This window comes from Amblyraja radiata, chromosome 16, assembly GCF_010909765.2.
Source record: "Amblyraja radiata isolate CabotCenter1 chromosome 16, sAmbRad1.1.pri, whole genome shotgun sequence".
In the NCBI taxonomy this organism is placed as follows: Eukaryota; Metazoa; Chordata; class Chondrichthyes; order Rajiformes; family Rajidae; genus Amblyraja; species Amblyraja radiata.
The window spans coordinates 13,005,335-13,023,094 of NC_045971.1; the positions used below are offsets into that span (position 1 = coordinate 13,005,335).

The 17,760-nt window shown below is 44.4% G+C and overlaps 1 protein-coding gene across 1 annotated transcript; it reads left to right on the forward strand.

Moving 5' to 3' along the window:
- Positions 1-2,919: 2,919 nt before the first annotated feature.
- On the forward strand, positions 2,920-16,217 carry mettl2a (methyltransferase like 2A). The gene is made up of 9 exons (XM_033035109.1): positions 2,920-3,034; positions 3,673-3,764; positions 4,481-4,911; positions 5,599-5,648; positions 6,751-6,811; positions 11,502-11,641; positions 12,507-12,613; positions 13,610-13,675; positions 15,331-16,217. Exons 1-9 carry the CDS (start codon positions 2,937-2,939, stop codon positions 15,498-15,500), a joined length of 1,215 nt encoding a protein of 404 aa, XP_032891000.1. The 5' UTR covers positions 2,920-2,936; the 3' UTR covers positions 15,501-16,217.
- Positions 16,218-17,760: the final 1,543 nt, after the last annotated feature.

Sequence of the window (17,760 nt, forward strand, 5' to 3'; positions counted from 1 at the left end):
AGTGAGCTGTAGCGCCTTCCTGATGGCAGCAGGTGGAAGATGTGGTGAGCTGGGTGGGAGGGATCAGAGATGATTTTCTTCACCCTTGACACAGACCGTTTGTGATGGAGTGATTCTATTGATGGAAGGGGAGTGCTGATGATTTTGGATGCTTTGTTAACTATGCGTTGTAATTTATTACGGGAGTGAGTGTCTAAACTGCTGAACCAGACTGTAATTGATGAAGTGAGCATGCTTTGGATGATGGCTGTGTAGAATTTGATTAGGAGGTGTTTCCTTACTCTAAACTTCTTGAGCTGGCGGAGGAAGAAGAGTCTTTGGTTGGCTTTTTTGTAGATGTGATTTGAATTGATTTTCCATTTGAGGTTATTGCTTATGTGAGTGCCAAGAAATTTGAATGAGTCAGTGATGGATATGGGTTCGCCTGAGATGAGTAGGGGGGTCTTGGGTTGTGCCTTACGTCTGAGATCAATGATGAGTTCGTGTGTTTTTGATGTGTTGAGTAAGAGGTTATTATCTGTGCACCAAGTGACTGCTTTGTGTGTTTGAGTGCGGTATTCTGTTTCATTATTGTTCGAGATGAGACCTATGATGGTTGTGTCATCTGCGTATTTATAAATTTTAACTGAACTATGCTGGGATGTGAATTGGTTTGTGTAGAGTGAGAATAACCAGGGTTATTATATATACCAGGACAATATATATACACACATATATAATATACACACATTAGACACAAAAAACGAGTAACTCAGTGGGTCTGGCAGCATCTCTGGAGAAAATGAATAGGTGACGATTCGGGTCGAGACCCTTCTTCAGACTGAGAGTCAGGGAAAAGGGAAACGAGAGATATAGATGGTGATGTAGAGAGATGTAGTACAAATAAATGAAAGATACCTTGTACCTTCCGAAGAATCCACCAGGGTTCCGAAGAATCCACCAGGGACTGTACTGGAAGTTGGATTTTTTTTTAAATATACTGGACAATGTTTACATTTATCAAGCCAATTAACCTACAATGCAGTCAACAACGTTCTCCAGAGATGCTGCCTGTCAAATTAACCGAAGATCTCGGAGAAACGCAGGTCTCGGGGAGAACGTACAAACTCCGTACAGACAGCGCCCATAGTCGGAATCGAACCCGGGACTGTAAGGCAGCAACTCTACTGTTGCGCCACCGTGACCAAACATCATAAAGCTCTGCTTTATGATCTTTGATCGTGACTGCAAAGAAGAAGAGCAGGACGAATCGCAGAGGTAGAGCAGGGAGGGAGGATGTTGCAGAATTCTCATCGGAGAGAGAACCTTTTTCAGAGTAGACATGCCTTGAGGAGATTCGGCAGTGGAACAGACGAAATGTGTAGGAAGGAACTGCAGATGCTGGTTTAAACCGAAGATAGACAGAAAAAGCTGGAGTAACACAACAGGACAGCATTGACAGGCAGCATCTCTGGAGAACGTTGTTAATAATAATAATACATTTATTTATTTTTTTATTTTTATTTATGGGCGCCTTTCAAGAGTCTCAAGGACACCTTACAAAAATTGAGCATGTATAGGAAAAACATGTAAGGGGAATGAAATAAATAGTAGAGACATGACTAGTACACAAAGTAAAGACAGAATTCAATACAAAACACAGCATGAGGCAATTAATGCACAGATGAAAAGGGACGGGGACGTGGGGCTAAGGATAGGCAGAGGTGAAGAGATGGGTCTTGAGGCGGGACTGGAAGATGGGGAGGGACACGGAATTGCGGATCAGTTGGGGGAGGGAGTTCCAGAGCCTGGGAGCTGCCCTGGAGAAGGCTCTGTCCCCAAAACTGCGGAGGTTGGACTTGTGGATGGAGAGGAGACCGGCTGATGTGGATCTGAGGGACCGTGAGGGTTGGTAGGGGGAGAGGAGGTCAATGAGATATGTGGGGGCCAGATGGTGGAGGGCTTTGTAGGTGAGGACCAGGATTTTGTAGGTGATCCGGTGGGAGATGGGAAGCCAGTGAAGTTTTTTGAGGACTGGAGCGATGTGATGCCAGGATTTGGTGTGGGTGATGAGTCGGGCGGCTGCGTTCTGGACCAGTTGGAGTCGGTTGATGTAGGTGGAGCTGATGCCAAGGAGAAGTGAGTTGCAATAGTCCAGTCGGGAGGAGATGAAGGCATGGATGAGTCTTTCAGCAGCAGGCGGTGTGAGAGAGGGTCTGAGTTTGGCGATGTTGCGGAGATGAAAGAAGGAGGTTTTAATGACATGGCGGATGTGAGGCTCAAGGGAGAGGGTGGAATCAAAGATCACGCCAAGGTTGCGGGCCTGGGGAGATGGGGAGACAGTGGTGCCGTCGATGGTGAGAGTGGGGTTATTGATTTTGCTGAGTGTGGCTTTGGAGCCTATGAGGAGGAATTCTGTCTTATCGCTGTTGAGTTTGAGGAAATTATGTTGCATCCAGGTTTTTATAGCTGACAAACAGGAGTTGATATGGGAGAGGGGGGGGTTGTGGGGGGATTTGGTGCCAAGGTAAATCTGGGTGTCATCAGCATAACAGTGGAAGTCCAGATTGAAGTGGCGGAGTATCTGACCAAGGGGGAGGATGTAGATGATGAAGAGGAGGGGGCCGAGTACGGAGCCTTGACTGTTGTTGACTGCATTGCTTAGTGTTTCCGACATTTTCTCTTTATATTTCAGATTTCCGTCTTTAAAACATTTTTTTTATTTTTAGCTGCACTTGTTTAGTTAATAATGACGTTTTGTTCTGGAGATACACTGACAGCTGCAGCTTCTAATTTGCCTCCAGCGGTGAAATGGTTAATCGGAGCTCATGGGGCCTGCAGCGCCCCCTTGCGCCCGCTGGCCCGAGCGGACCTGCGCTTCCTCCGCCGCCTCGTCACGGCCCAGCTCGGAGGACCACTCAGTCCTCCACATTACCGACAGGCTTCACTGCGGTATCATGGCGGCGCCCATTGAGACAGACTCCGCTCCGTTGCGACCACAGTTCGGGAGTCGGTATCTGACTGACCCGGCCCGAGTCTTCCAGCACAACGCCTGGTAAACGCCCCCGCCCTACGCGGGACCCAGACATGCTCGTCCGACATGAGGGGAGAATGCGTCCGCTCCGGCCTCCTTTCCTCCACTCCTGCCTTGGCATCCTCGTCTTCCCGCACTCACTTAGATCATCTACTTCGATTCCTCCCCCCTCCCCCCTCCCCCCTAAAGAAGAAGAAAAGAAAGAGATCCTCTAGAAGCGAAAAGAAGAGAAAGGAACAGGGAAAGAAAAGAAAAGAAAAGCCCAGAAAAAAACAAAAGAAAAGAAAAACTCCCACTACCCTCTCTCCTCCTACCTCTCTTCCTTCTCCCCTCCCTCCCCTCCCCTCCCCTCCCCTCCCCTTCCCCTCCCTCTCCTCTCCCTCCCCCCTCTCCCATACCTATTTCACTACGGATCCCTCTTCTCCTCTCCACCCCCAACCAGCCACAGGATCACTCAACATCTCTCACCACCCCACCTGCTGATAGACCAACTCGCCGAGGGTTATTTTGAATGCTCCCCAGCCATATTCTGGTCGTTAATTCTTCTGAGGCATTGGCCATGTCATTGCTTATGAACGTTTAATGATGTTTGCATTCTTATTCCATCTTAGATCAGCGTACAGAGGTTAATTGTTTCTTTCCCCCCTCCTCTTCCATAGGGATAATGTGGAGTGGACTGAAGAACAGGAGGCAACTGCCAGGAAGAAAGTTGAAGAAAACTGTACTGAAACTCTGTCTTCAGAAAAAGGAGGTAAGTGAATTGTGTGTAGGAAGGAACTGCAGAAGCTGGTTCAAACAGAAGATAGACACAAAATGCTCGAGTAACTCAGCGGGACAGGCATCATCTCTGGAGAGAAGGAATGGGTGACGTTTTGGGTCAAAACCCTTCTTCAGACTAGTGAATCATATCAGATTTTCCTCTCCAAAGGCTAATCCCAGTTCACGATTTTTGATCTGTGCTATATGCTGGAGCAATGCAGCGGGCAGGCAGCATCTCTGGAGAGAAGGAATGGGTAACATTTCAGGTCGAGACCCTTCTTCAGACCAGGTTGAAGAAGGGTCTCAACCTGAAACGTCACCCATTCCTTGTCTCCAGAGATGCTGCATGTCCCGCTGTGTTATTCCAGCATTTTGTGTCTCTATTCTATCAGTGGTTGGAGTTCCTCCACTTCATGGTCTCATAAACCATGTGCTCAAGGTAAAGAAGGCTATGTACCCAGTCTCCAGAGCTTATTAATTCCTTGCCAGTATCTGAAAGGTTTGGAAATCCTGTTTTTCTCTTTGTCAACTGACTTACTTTACCAATGTAGTCTTTATATATTTTTTGGAACAACATTACAGATATATAGCACATTTAGTATTAATTGCAAAATGTGTAAGTTAATGTATAAATTGTGTGGTAACATCTGCTTCAGAAATGGCTTTAACTAAAATAAAAACTCCTTTCTTGCATGCCTTTGCAAACAGCGGAATATGAGAACAGAGCTAACGACTACTGGAATGACTTCTACAAAATCCATGAGAACAGATTTTTCAAAGACCGTCACTGGCTCTTTACAGAATTTCCGGAGCTGGTGCCCAACTCAATATTTTTCCAGTTGGATCAGGTCAAAGCCAGCTCGTCATCAGGACATCAGAGCAACTCCAGAAACTGCTGTGACAGCAACTTTGAGAATGCTCAATGTTGCCCCCAGCAATGTTCAGACGAGTCAGTAACATGCGTGCAGGAGCAGGATAATCTTCAAGTCAATACTCTCAATTTAAAAGACGATGAAAGAAAAGACAGGCTTGTGGATGTGACTTCAGGGAATACAACGCAGACTCAGACAAAACTGAATCAGAAGCAATTACTCAATACCAACTGCACAGGAGCTTCAGCAACATTCCACATACTAGAGGTAAGGTGGGAAGCTTCTCATTGATTTAGACGATTCTCTGATATATGTACAATTGATTTCTTCAAATTAGTGGATGACTGCTATGCTACTGTATTTTACCAGCTAACTGTAGTGTTTCCATCCACATCAAGCAGGTACATTTTTTGTACCCTTCAAATGTAATTTCATACACACAAACTTGTACTTGGAGTACACCATGATAACCAAATTCCTTTTTGAAAAAAAATCAGCTCTTTACCAGAGCCTAGTAGCCTAGTAAAGAGCTGACTATTCCTTTCATCAAAGATTCTTTGTTTTATGTAATATCCCAGGTTAAGTTTTAACTACCGGTAATTGGTGTTAAACTTTTGAATACCATTGCTTTGACCTAAACTTGATTGCTGGGAAAACCTGGATATCGCTCTTCAGGAACAATGCAGGTCCTTCTGAAAGGGTGCAGGGAAAGTTTTCCGGGCGTTTCAGGATGAAGCTCTTGAGTTTTTCAGTTTTGAAAAATTAGATGTTGAATTAACTTTGGAATTTTTATCTTGCATAAGAGCTGATGTGAAGCTAAAGCATGCCATTTAAGATGAGTGGTCCTCAAATGTAATGAAGTTTGTTAATCTGGCTCTCCACACAAAAAAAGATTCCAGTGGTGCTTACCTTCAAAATAGGTGTCAAATACTTCTTTATTTCCCTCCTTGCTAGGTTGGATGTGGAGTTGGAAATACTGTGTTCCCCATTCTACAAACTAATAAGTAAGTAGTTTTTACTGTATTGGATCATCCATTAATCTACAGCTAATGCCATCTCTATCAGCTCCCCAGTTCCTGTGCTCCATGAAGCACACCCACTCTTCTTGCTCCCTGTAAACCTGCCAGGCTCACTGGAAAATGTATTATTCTGCAGTGTAGCATTACAAATATGAATTTGAAAGTGTGTTGGTGTATTAGTTGGAATTACATCAAATAGTCCAGAATATCTGGCACTTTGGTAACAACCCAAATCCTCATGGTGTCAGATTATTAGTGTCATGGAGTCTTACTACAAAAAAAGAAAAAAATGTTCAGGTCAATTATTATCTCTGGGGATAGGCTCTTAAACATTTCAAATCAATGATATTTAATCAGAAGTGTATTTATATTTAATTCAACTTAATTAGTTTTTATCCCTCTGTGCCACAAAGATCCCATCAGACTTCATGAATTTTTTAAAAAATTCTTCCGTCTTGCATGAGAGGTTGCAAGTGTGCGCCATATCAATACTGAGCAGGGATGGTGCAAAAATTAGTTGATAAAATATTCCTTTTTGCAAAACCTCACAAGTAAATTTGATTACGCAGTTCTTTTTCTGTACTCGGGCCGTTGCATTGCACCCATTGTCCGTGAGGATACCACTTCTACCTTGCATACATCATTTGGTCACCGGACTGATGGTGCTGGAGGTGATGCATCATCTCATTCCTGTGCTTTGTCAAATCAAGCACCGGGAAATTGGACAAATCTGTAGGTACAACAAATGTAGGTACATTCCGGATGTCTAATAGTTCAAAATAAGTCTGTCTGGAGCAATATAAACCTAATTCAGTGTGTGTCCATGTCAACCCTATAGCACCCAGCTGGGTGTTAAAAATCTGAGTTAAAATGGTGAAAATCATTAATAGGTTTCTATCATCAACATTGAAAAATGGACAAATAAAATCCCCAAAATTGTTAGCAACATTGAAAAATGGACCAAAAAAAAATCACAATTTTTTTTAGCATTGTTCCTATAAGAGGAGCCAGCGGAGGTAAGAATGCTTGTCTCAGGTTGCTCGCATTGCTTAGTGCCAATGACTAACTCTTCTCTGTACCTTTACAGTGATCCACGGTTGTTTGTGTACTGCTGTGACTTTTCCTCGACTGCTGTGGAACTTGTCAAGGTGAGATTGTGCTCTCAGCTTGGTCTGTAAGTCTATCTCTGTGAGTCCAGTGTATCCAAGTGCATTCATTTATGCCATTAGTAATCATCTTGGCATAAACCTCAAAATAGTTACTACTTATTGATTATCGGAAATTAATCTGACTTCACAATAGGTCCGCAACAATTGTGGGGTGCATTTTGGACTTTGGGTGCTGGCATAGGATTAAACTGGTCGCTACACCCTAAAGGAAAGATGTATCAGCTCATAAAACTGCTTCACCCAGCTGAACAGGTATTTGAACAGTTTGGAGAAAATGTTCCGCCAAAATTGGTGCGGCAAATAAAGACTGCTAACAGTAATCCATGAAGATGCTTGATCTGTATGGCATGGCATTGACTAGGTGGTACACACAAGCCATGTGTTAGAGCAGTTTGCCGTCCCTCTGCATGTGGTTACACCTTTACGTCAGTTGATGCCAGTATCACACCAGAATTAAAATGCTCACTGAAGCTCTCTTAAAAATGGTAGAATCTATCTGTACTTAAAACCCAGTTGAGCAAGATAATTAAATATGTAGCGAGATGAAGATACAATGAACTGCAGATGTTCAAATCTCGAGGAAAACCCACAAAGTGCTGGAGTAACTGCTGGCCAGGCAGCATCTATGGAGGGAATGGATAGGTGATATTTCTGGTCGGTTCTGAAGAAAGGTCCCGACCCAAATGTCGCCTATTCATTCTCTCCACAGATGCTGCCTATCCAGCTGAGTCACTACAGCACTTTATGTTTTGTTTGGAGCAAGATGATCCTGCTAGGTGTGTGGAAATTAAATATTTTAGACTGTGTGATTCTGTTCCTGGATTACTGTATGGGATTTCCTGGGAGATGTAGTTGTCACTGGAGGTGGCTGCCGGTAAATAGGCTCATTGCATAAAGCTAACCTTTGTATAGAGTTATACTGCACGGAAACGGGTCCTTTGGCACAACTTGCTCTTGCCATCCAAGATGTCCCATCTAAGCTAGTCCCATTTCCCTGCATTTGGTCCATATCCATCTAAACCGTACCTATCTATGTACCTGTCCAAGTATCTATTAAATGTTGTTATTTCCCTGCCTCAATTACTACCTCTGGCAGATTGTTCCATACACCCACCTGAGTGCCTGAGTGTAAAAGTTGTCCCTCAATTCCTATTAAATCTTGCCCCTCTCACCTTAAACCTCTTGTCCTCTTGTTCTTGATCCTTCTACCCTGAATAAAAGACACGATGGTGCAAATGTGATCTGGGTGACCAGAGGTGAAGATCTCCAAGTTTTTAGTCAGAGAAAGTTTCACTTGCGTTTGGTGTAGGAATTGCTGGGAAATGGTCGTGTGACTGACATGTTCCCTCTCTGATGCTGTTTTGAAGACTCCCAACAGTTGCCTGTGCCAACAGTGCCATCTCCAGGACAGAAGCAACATTTACACGTCTCCATTGAAAAGAACTAAAGAGGAAGGTCCAGTGTTGTTGATACAGGTCCACCACGGATTTTCCAGCCTCCTTGATTCCAGAGCCTTTCTGGATTATCCGTTGTGCCGGATCAACAGATGTCATGGTCTTGGGGAGCTGAGATACTGGCCTGCAAAGTCGGCTATGGGAACCGATCTGTTGACTCCGGCTGGACTGAGTTCCAGAGTCCCAGCCCCGGCGGCAAATTCATTCTGCTGATCGGCCGTGTAAGTCATCTATGGGAGCCGATCTACCGGAGGTCCATAGCCCCAGCCGCAGATAGCACATTTGACCCGCTAATCGGTGGAAGTCCCGATGAGGTCAAGATCGCCCTCCTTACCCAACCTAGGTGCCACATTTTTTGGGGAATTCCAGGGGGGAGATTTTGTCCTGATTAAAAGGGGGTATTGGGCTACCAGTTGCCAGAAAATCGCTGGTAGGGGGGGGGGGTGATTGGCAGTCACCGAGGTACATTGTTGAGTAGAGTGACAGCCGCAGGGAAGAAGCTGTTCCTGGACCTGCTGGTCCGGCAACGGAGAGACCTGTAGCGCCTCCCGGATGGTAGGAGTCCATGGTTGGGGTGAGAGCAGTCCTTGGCGATGCTGAGCGTCCTCCGCAGACAACGCTTGCTTTGGACAGACTCAATGGAGGGGAGCGAGGAACCGGTGATGCGTTGGGCAATTTTCACCACCCTCTGCAGTGCTTTCCGGTCGGAGACAGAGCAGTTGCCATACCATACTGTGATATAGTTGGTAAGGATGCTCTCGATGGTGCAGCGGTAGAAGTTCACCAGGATCTGAGGAGACAGATGGACCTTCTTCAGTCTCCTCAGGAAGAAGAGACGCTGGTGAGCCTTCTTGATCAGAGTTGAGGTATTATGGGTCCAAGAGAGGTCATCGGAGATGTTGACCCCCAGGAACCTGAAGCTGGAAACACGTTCCACCTCCGTCCCGTTGATGTGGATGGGGGTGTGCGTGCCGCCCCTAGACTTCCTGAAGTCTACAATGAGCTCCTTGGTCTTCTTGGAGTTAAGGGCCAGGTTGTTGTCAGCGCACCATGCTGCTAGGCGCTGGACCTCCTCCCTATAGGCCGACTCATCATTGTTGCTGATGAGGCCAATCACCGTTGTATCATCTGCATACTTGATGATGGTGTTAGTACCATGTACAGGTGTGCAGTCGTAGGTGAAGAGGGAGTAGAGGAGGGGGCTCAGCACACAACCCTGTGGAACGCCGGTGTTCAGGGTGAGGGTTGAAGAGGTGTGCTTGTCTAACCTAACAGACTGGGGTCTGTTGGTTAGAAAGTCCAGTTGCAGAGGGAGGGGTCGATGCCCAGGTTACCGAGTTTGGTGATCAGTTTAGATGGTATAATGGTGTTGAATGCTGAGCTGTAATCGATGAACAGCATTCTTACGTAAGTGTCTCTGTTGTCGAGGTGGGAGAGGGCAGAGTGAAGTGCCGTTGAGATGGCATCCTCCGTACTCCTATTCTTGTGGTAGGCAAACTGATAGGGATCCAGTGTGGGGGGTAGGCAGCCTTTGAGGTGTGCCAGGACCAGCCTCTCGAAGCACTTGGTGATGATGGGGGTAAGTGCAACTGGGCGGAAGTCGTTGAGGCTTGCCGCAGTGGAGTGTTTTGGCACTGGCACGATGGAGGTGGTTTTAAGGCACGTGGGGACAACTGCTTGGGCAAGTGACAGGTTGAAGATGTCAGTCCAGACGTCTGTCAGCTGCGCAGCACAGGCCCTGAGCACGCGCCCGGGGATGCCGTCAGGGCCAGCAGCCTTACGTGCATTAGTCCTACTCAGTGCCACGTACACGTCGTAGGGGGTGAGTGTGAGGGGTTGGTGATCAGCAGGGAGCACAGCCTTGATGGCTGTCTCTAGATTGTCCCTGTCGAAGCGGCCAGGCCTGTGAAGTGCTCTGAAGGACCACAAATGCTCAGAAGCCCTCAAGTCCTGGCAACGTCCTCGTAAATCTTCCCTGCATTATTTCCAGAGTGATCATTTGTAATCATAGAAACAAATAACACAAACCTATGGCATAGAAATAGCCAACTAATTACTCCTGCTGCCTTTTCCCATATATCACTGACCTACTTATCATTTTATACTAATTTTGTTGTTAAGGTAACAGTGAGGCTGGAAGATAGCTGGAAGAGGCTGGAACTAATTTTGAGTATGCATTTGTACGAAAAGGCATTTGATAAGTGCAATTTATTAGGCTTGATACCAAAACTGAACCTGAGGGAATGAAAAGTTCAGTGACCAGGTACAAAATTGAACAAGGAATAGCATTTCTCAGGTTGCGGGGTAGTTTTTAGCAGACTTTCAAAAGGAGAATCACTGCTGGCTTGGTATATAATTTGTATTTGCAGTGAAATACAACTTGAAAGTGTAATAAGCAGTAAGAAAAATGGGAACAAACTATAAAACTGGGTGAAATGGGTAACTACATTGGAAGGATAATCAAGTGAAAATAATTCAATGATACATCGTGATGGAAATACTGACGTGGTATAAATGTGATAATTAATGCGTTTAAAGGTAGTGGAAGAAGAGGAAAAGAATAGAACAAATCTTTGAAGACGACCACAAAGTTTAGCAAAGTTAAATACATGGAAGTGTGGGCTTATTAAACAGGTCAAAGAACGCACAAGTAATGTTAAACCTTTATTATACATTAGTTGGGTTCCAGCTGGAGTATTCTGCAAAAATCTCAGCACAAAAAAATTAAAGAATGAAAACATTAAAGAGAGTGCAGAAGACAGCACTGTTTCACATTCTCAAGGGTATACTGGCGAAGATGGGGTGATTTAGTTTGGGCGTTCATTTGATAGAACTGTTTAAATCTATTTAATGTTTTTGATGGACTGCAGAAAGAAAAACATTCCAGTAGCTGAAGGGTCCGTCACCAGAGAATACAAAATTAAGATGATTAGAAAAAGAAATACAGGTGAAAGAAGGAAAACTTGTTTTACAGACCAAGGTCAGGATTTAGAATTCATTGCCCACAAAGGTGATGGATAGAGATTCAGTAATAGTCCACAAAAGAAAGTGGGTAAATTGAGTAATTTTAACAAGATATCGTTAACCTTTAAGTTGCTGTATTTCTTGCAACTTAAGTTTGTTTATGAACAAAGGTGAACTGCTCAGGTTTGGTAATGAAACCACTGCCCTGCAGCAGTGTGCAAGTGTTTTAAAGACTGTTGTTCTGTTTCTAGTTGAACTCTGGTTATGATATCTCTCGTTGCCTAGCATTTGTCCAAGATCTGTGTGATACTCAGGCCAGCTTCCCAATGCCAGACCAAAGCCTGGACATCATCATCCTTATATTTGTACTCTCAGCAATTCATCCAGATAAGTAAGTACACTGTCCTTCATCTTGTGAAGTACTGTTGTCCCAACCACTGCCACAAAATAGTACTCTGTACTTTGACCATGTGTATAGTGCCCATAGATAGACACAAAATGCTGGGGTAACTCAGCTGGACAGTTAGCATCTCTGGAGGGAAGAAATGGGTGACATTTCGGGTCGAGACTGATCAGTCTGACGAAGGGTCGAGACCCGAAACATCACCCGTTCCTTCTCTCCAGGGATGCTGCCTGTCCCGCTGAGTTACTCCAGCATTTTGTGTCTATCTTCGATTTATACCAGCATCTGCAGTTCCTTCCTACACATGTATAGTACCCATGTTGTAGGAAGGAACTGCAGATGTTGGTTTAAACCGAAGATAGACACAAAATGCTGGAGTAACTCGGCGGGGCAGGCAGCATCTCTGGAGAGAAGGAATGGGTGACGTTTTGGGCTGATACCCTTCTTCAGAGTAGTGAGAGGTAGTCTGAAGAAGTGTCTCGACCCGAAATGTCACCCATTCCTTCTATCCAGAGATGCGGCCTGTCCTGCTGAGTTATTCCACCATTTTGTGTATGTATAGTACCCATGCCCATACCATACCCATGCCTAGCATGTGGTGTTGTAGTCATGAACCACATCTTGTGCGAGAACATGTCACTCATGTTGGTGAATTGGCCAAATATAGTTTCAATTCTCTCATCCTAACCCCAACCCAACAACTTCCTCTCATCTGCTCAACACCCCCTCCTCCACTTCTGCCCATTTCCATCCCTCCTTCCTCCACTCATTGGCCCGTGAACCCAATCTGTTTCTGCCCATAGCTTGCTCTCATGGATCCATTAACACCCTGCCCCATTTCCTTTCCCTGCAGAATGCAGGCTGTCATTAAGAGGCTGGGTCAACTTCTAAAACCAGGGGGAATGATTCTCTTCAGGGACTACGGGCGCTATGACATGGCACAGCTTCGATTTAAGAAAGGTAAGTACTCTGGGCGGAACCTCTTCATGGGTTGATATTACTACAGGCCCTTTTTGGTGTTGTAAAAATAAAATTGAAATAATTCTTTGTAACTTCAGAATTGTGATGGCACAAGAGGTTGGAACTAATCCAGACTTTGTTATCTGATGTGAAATTGTTGTGACTGTATTTCTTGAAAATACAACTTGGATTTGGCCCACTGTCTTAATCTGGACTTGTTTATTGAAGCTATAACACTTCTCCATGGAAATGGTTGCCGTGAATATTTCTTATTGTCATTTCTTCAGCAAAGAAAATCTATCTTTCTCATGTGCAGCAGAACTATTTGAGCTATCAAGGAAACATAGAAAAAATAGGTGCAGGAGTAGGCCATTCGGCCTTTCGAGCCAGCACCTCCATTCAATATGATCATTTCATGGCTGATCATCTAAAATCAGTACCCCGTTCCTGCTTTCATTGACTATTTCTCAAGAGATACCAGTGGTGTGTATTCTTCATACAAGTTACTCATCCCAGAATATTGCCTGGCCAAGGCCCTAGCTGCTCAAAACACAGAATGAGCTCTAAAGACTGTATGCTAATCTTTGTCTTGGGGTGGTGCTGATAACTTTAGAGGGCCTTACAATTCTCATTACTCTCCATAGTTGTCACATTCTCCTTTGCCTCCCTCATTGCTTCTTGCTCCCTTCTTGCCTAGCTCCCATCTTTGCACCAGTTGCCAGCTCTTGAGCCCTGCTCCACACTGGGTCCCTTTTCTAGTCTCTGGCCAGAGCAGGACAGCTCTGTGCTGTGGTTGGCCTGGGATGCTCGGCAACAAAGAGCTCTTTTATTCTAACTGCCTAAGCAGCCCAAAAATGGGGGGGGGAAAACATAGCAGCGGGGTTTTGCATTCCATTCCGGGTTCCTTTGTTTTTCCCTGATGTTTCCTTCTTGAGATTAACTGTGTATTTTAAACCTCTGTATCTCTAAATGCCGTGGTTTCTTCCCTGATTATAGGTCGTTGCCTATCTGAAAATTTCTACGTTCGAGGAGATGGAACAAGAGTTTATTTTTTCACACAAGGTACACGTGTGGTGTTTTTTGGTTCAATTTCCAGCTTTTTGTTGTGTGATGTCTCCAGTCATTTGACATGCAGTCCCTGATGGTGTGATCTTTATTACATCCAGTGTGCTAAAATCCTTTCCAGTTGGCCTGAACTCTTCCTACTTTTGCTAGTACTGCATACAATAAGCAACTTGCCCATTGACATCTTGCAGCCATAAAAGAAAATAAGACTCGCTTAGGACAGACTAAAGGCTTTGCAACTGGATAAGTCATTTTGTGTTCAAGTCTAGCAACTCTTGTTGGAAAGACTGCCACCAATTTGCACACGTTAGCACCTCATGCTCACCAATATGATGATAACCAGATAACCTGTTCCTAGATGTTGACCGAGGTCCAGTACTGTCAAGGGCACCAATATAACTCTCTTGTGCTCCATGAATGTGCTGCAATGTCCTAGTCATCCTGACCCATATTTATTGCTCAGCCAACATCATTCGAACATTTATCTCAAAGATTTTATTTCTGTGTGACATTCAATATCCTGTCTATTTTTTCCCTAATGTTTCATCTACAGCACTACATAAACTATTCCCATAAGCATAAGAAATGCAATCATAAGAATGCAGCCATCGTATTTCCAATATTACACAGCAATTGTACATCTGAATGTACTTCATTAATTGTGAAGTGCCTTGGGTCATATTTTCCAGTGATTGAAAGATACCCACATTTACAGCTCATGTTCTATACACTTATCACTTTTTTTTAACTGATGGGTTGGTTTTATGACGTTGTATAGGGAAATATTCTTTCCTCGGGTTCAGGAGATCAGGATTCTACAGCTTAAATTACTTGTGTAGAGAATGGGAAGTGAGCTTGGGTCAAATGCTTTAAGTAGTGGGAATTCCTTCAGCAAAAATGGTTGGAAAAACCAATAAATACTTGGACACAGTCCACAGCAGAGAGAATGGGCAATCTAGGGCAGCGACTTTGTGTTGACCCATGCTGCACTCCCTCAAGAGCAAGAATGTCCTAATTTAAGGAAGGTAGGTTGACAAGGTTAATTCCCGGGATGGCGGGACTGTCATATGATGAAAGAATGGCGCGACTCGGCTTGTATTCACTGGAATTCAGAACGATGAGAGGGGATCTTATAGAAATATATAAAATTATTAAGGGATTGGACACGCTAGATGCAGGAAACGTGTTCCTGATGTTGGGGGAGTCCAGAACCAGGGGCCACAGTTTAAGAATAAGGGGTAGGCCATTTAGAACTGAGACGAGGAAAAACTTTTTCACCCAGAGAGTTGTGAATTTGTGGAATTCTCTGCCTCAGAAGGCAGTGGAGACCAATTCACTGGATGCATTCAAAAGAGAGTTAGATAGAACTCTTAGGGCTAGCGGAATCAAGGGGTATGGGGAGAAGGCAGGAACGGGATGCTGATTGTGGATGATCAGCCATGATCATGTTGAATGGCGGTGCTGGCTCAAAGGGCCGAATGGCCTACTCCTGCACCTATTGTCTATGTCTATTATCTATGAATGACCAACTAGCCTTATCAACTTCTGAGTTATTGTTTGTAACATGTCAAAGATCTGTCATTGGCTGCGGCTTGTTTAAAATGTTGCTGAACAACATCACCTTGCCTAACCGGTACCACTGTATCACCCAGGAGAACTGGATGAGCTGTTCACATCTGCTGGCCTGAAGAAAGTCCAGAACCTGGTGGATCGACGACTTCAGGTTAACCGAGGGAAACAGCTGACCATGTATCGGGTCTGGATCCAGTGCAAGTATCGTAAACCCCTCCCTGGAGGAGAAGAAGAGTCCCAGCCCCGATGACCAGGATAACGGGACTGTATTGGGGTCTTTGCCAATCACTTTGGTTGATCCAGTTAAAGGAGGGGAAGTGAACCACCTTCTTCAAAGCACTGCCGTGCCATCAGTTCATATTCAGTACTCCGCAGGTTGCAGTAATCATTTTCACATTTGGGTATTGCTTCTCAAAGGTTAACTCACCGATTGGTGTGATCATAGGTTCTACAGATTCCATCTCCCTTCTCTCAGTAATTTACACTTTGTTCACTTTGATCTCTCTATTCTCCCCGTGATGTGTGAATCAGGAGCAGGCATTCAGCTGGTCGGGCCTGCTCTGCCATTCAGTAAGGTCATAACTGATCTGTGCCTCAATCCCAATTGCCAACCTTTGCTTCATTAACCCTTGATACTCTAAGCCAACAAAAACCCATCGAAATATTTTGAAGGTTTTAATTATCCCAGCATCCAGGAAGTTCTGGAGAAGAGAGATCCAGATTTTTCCAACCCTCTGAATGAAGAAATATTTTTGGATTTCGCTCCTAAATTGCTTAACTAATTTTAAAGTTGTTCCCACTTGTCCTCCAATACACCCAGCCAGTAGTGTGGAAAAGATTATCTCTATCGGGCCTTGTATGTCTAGGAAGGAACTGCAGATGCTGGTTTAAACCGAAGATAGACACAAACTGCTGGAGTAACTCAGCGGGACGGGCAGCATCTCTGGACAAAAGGAATGGGTGACGTTTCAGGGCGAGACCCTTCTTTAGACTAGTGAGAGGTAGTCTGAAGAAGGGTCTCGGCCCGAAATGTCACCCAATCCTTCTATCCAGAGATGCTGCTTGTCCCGCTGAGTCACTCCAGCATTTTGTGTCTAAGCCTTGTATATCATTTTGGATACCTGGATCCGATCACTCCCCAGACTTGTATTTGGGAATGGAAGCTGATCATGGTAAAGCTCATTTTATCCCAAAAGTTTGTTTTTACTTTTCTAATTCCGTTAACTCAATGTGATAGCTAATCCCATTCAAATGACTTCTGTTCCTATAGGAAAAGTTTTGTATTAACTGTTCACTGTGGAGCAGCAGCAACACTAGCCTGTCGCTACAGCAGTGTTGATGGGTGGAGGGTGATGACAAGAGTCGCGTTGCCCACTTGCGTATCTCTCTAGTCAATTTGAGAGACACCAGTGCCCGTATCACTCAGAAGTGGCGAAATATGAGGCATTTGCAAAAGGAGAGGTGGGGGAGGGGGGGGGGGGGGGGGGAAGAGGGTGGTGACGGACAATGCACAATGAAGTGCATTCAGACGCTGCCAGTCTGAGAGTACCTACCCACACCAGCGTTGGTTGCTTCACAAGATCCCCTCAAAACCTTGCTGACGTGCAAGTGGAACAAACATCTTATGGCTCTTATAGGGTAAGAGTGGATCTTGGAGAACAAAGACAATGTTTTAACTGTGTTGTGATGGTTTTACTGGATTTAATAAATATATTTAATTTGTATAATCCCCTTGAGATCGGTTTATCTGAGTGTACCCTCTCATCTTACATAAAAAATCAGGAGCAGGAAACGGTCATCCCTCCCATAACCAATTTTCAACCCATGGCATTCCCCTGCCTTCGATTCCATGTGCCAACTTTCTGTATGGGACTTTACTGAACGCCTTCTGAAAATCCAAATCCAACATATCCATCAATTTCCCTTTATCTACTCACCAAAGAACTTCAGTAAATTGGTCAGTACTATTTATTTTTTATAAATCAATGTTGATTCTGCCCGGTCCTCTTTATTTCATTTAAGGTGTTCAGTTATTACATCTTTCATTATAGATTGCAGCATTTAACTTGCTGTCTGCATATGTCTGATAGATATTGAACTGGATGCTTGGTGAACACTGCTTAACGTTATGTTGTAATGGGATTTTTACCCACCGATGTTTACCTGAGCACCACTGTGCTGCCCAGATTTACTAATACAGTTAAACTCAAATAATCTGCCCGCCCGCTATTCAGAAGTCATACAGCCCAGTAAAAGTCTGTTCAACCACCGCAACATGCCTTTCTTTCTACCTGCAGTAATCCCATTTAACCACATTGGGATTGTTCCTTTCAATGCCTTGCCTATTTAGGTTTCTGTCTAAGGCTCTCTTAGAAAATAATGATTGGATTTGATTCCACCACCTCCACAGGCAATCCGTTCCTGATTGAATTACTGATTCTCTGTGTTCTTTTACACAAAAAATAAAATCATTCTCTGCGTAAAGAAATGACCCCTAATATTCCTATTCT

What these genes read in the sequence shown, in the direction of transcription:
- mettl2a (XM_033035109.1), top strand. Translation starts at nt 2,937, where the DNA reads ATGGCGGCGCCCATTGAGACAGACTCCGCTCCGTTGCGACCACAGTTC. An exon ending in CAACATTCCACATACTAGAG is followed by an intron (nt 4,912 to 5,598) that starts GTAAGGTGGGAA and finishes CCTCCTTGCTAG; the next exon opens with GTTGGATGTGGAGTTGGAAA. An exon ending in TCAGCAATTCATCCAGATAA is followed by an intron (nt 11,642 to 12,506) that starts GTAAGTACACTG and finishes CTTTCCCTGCAG; the next exon opens with AATGCAGGCTGTCATTAAGA.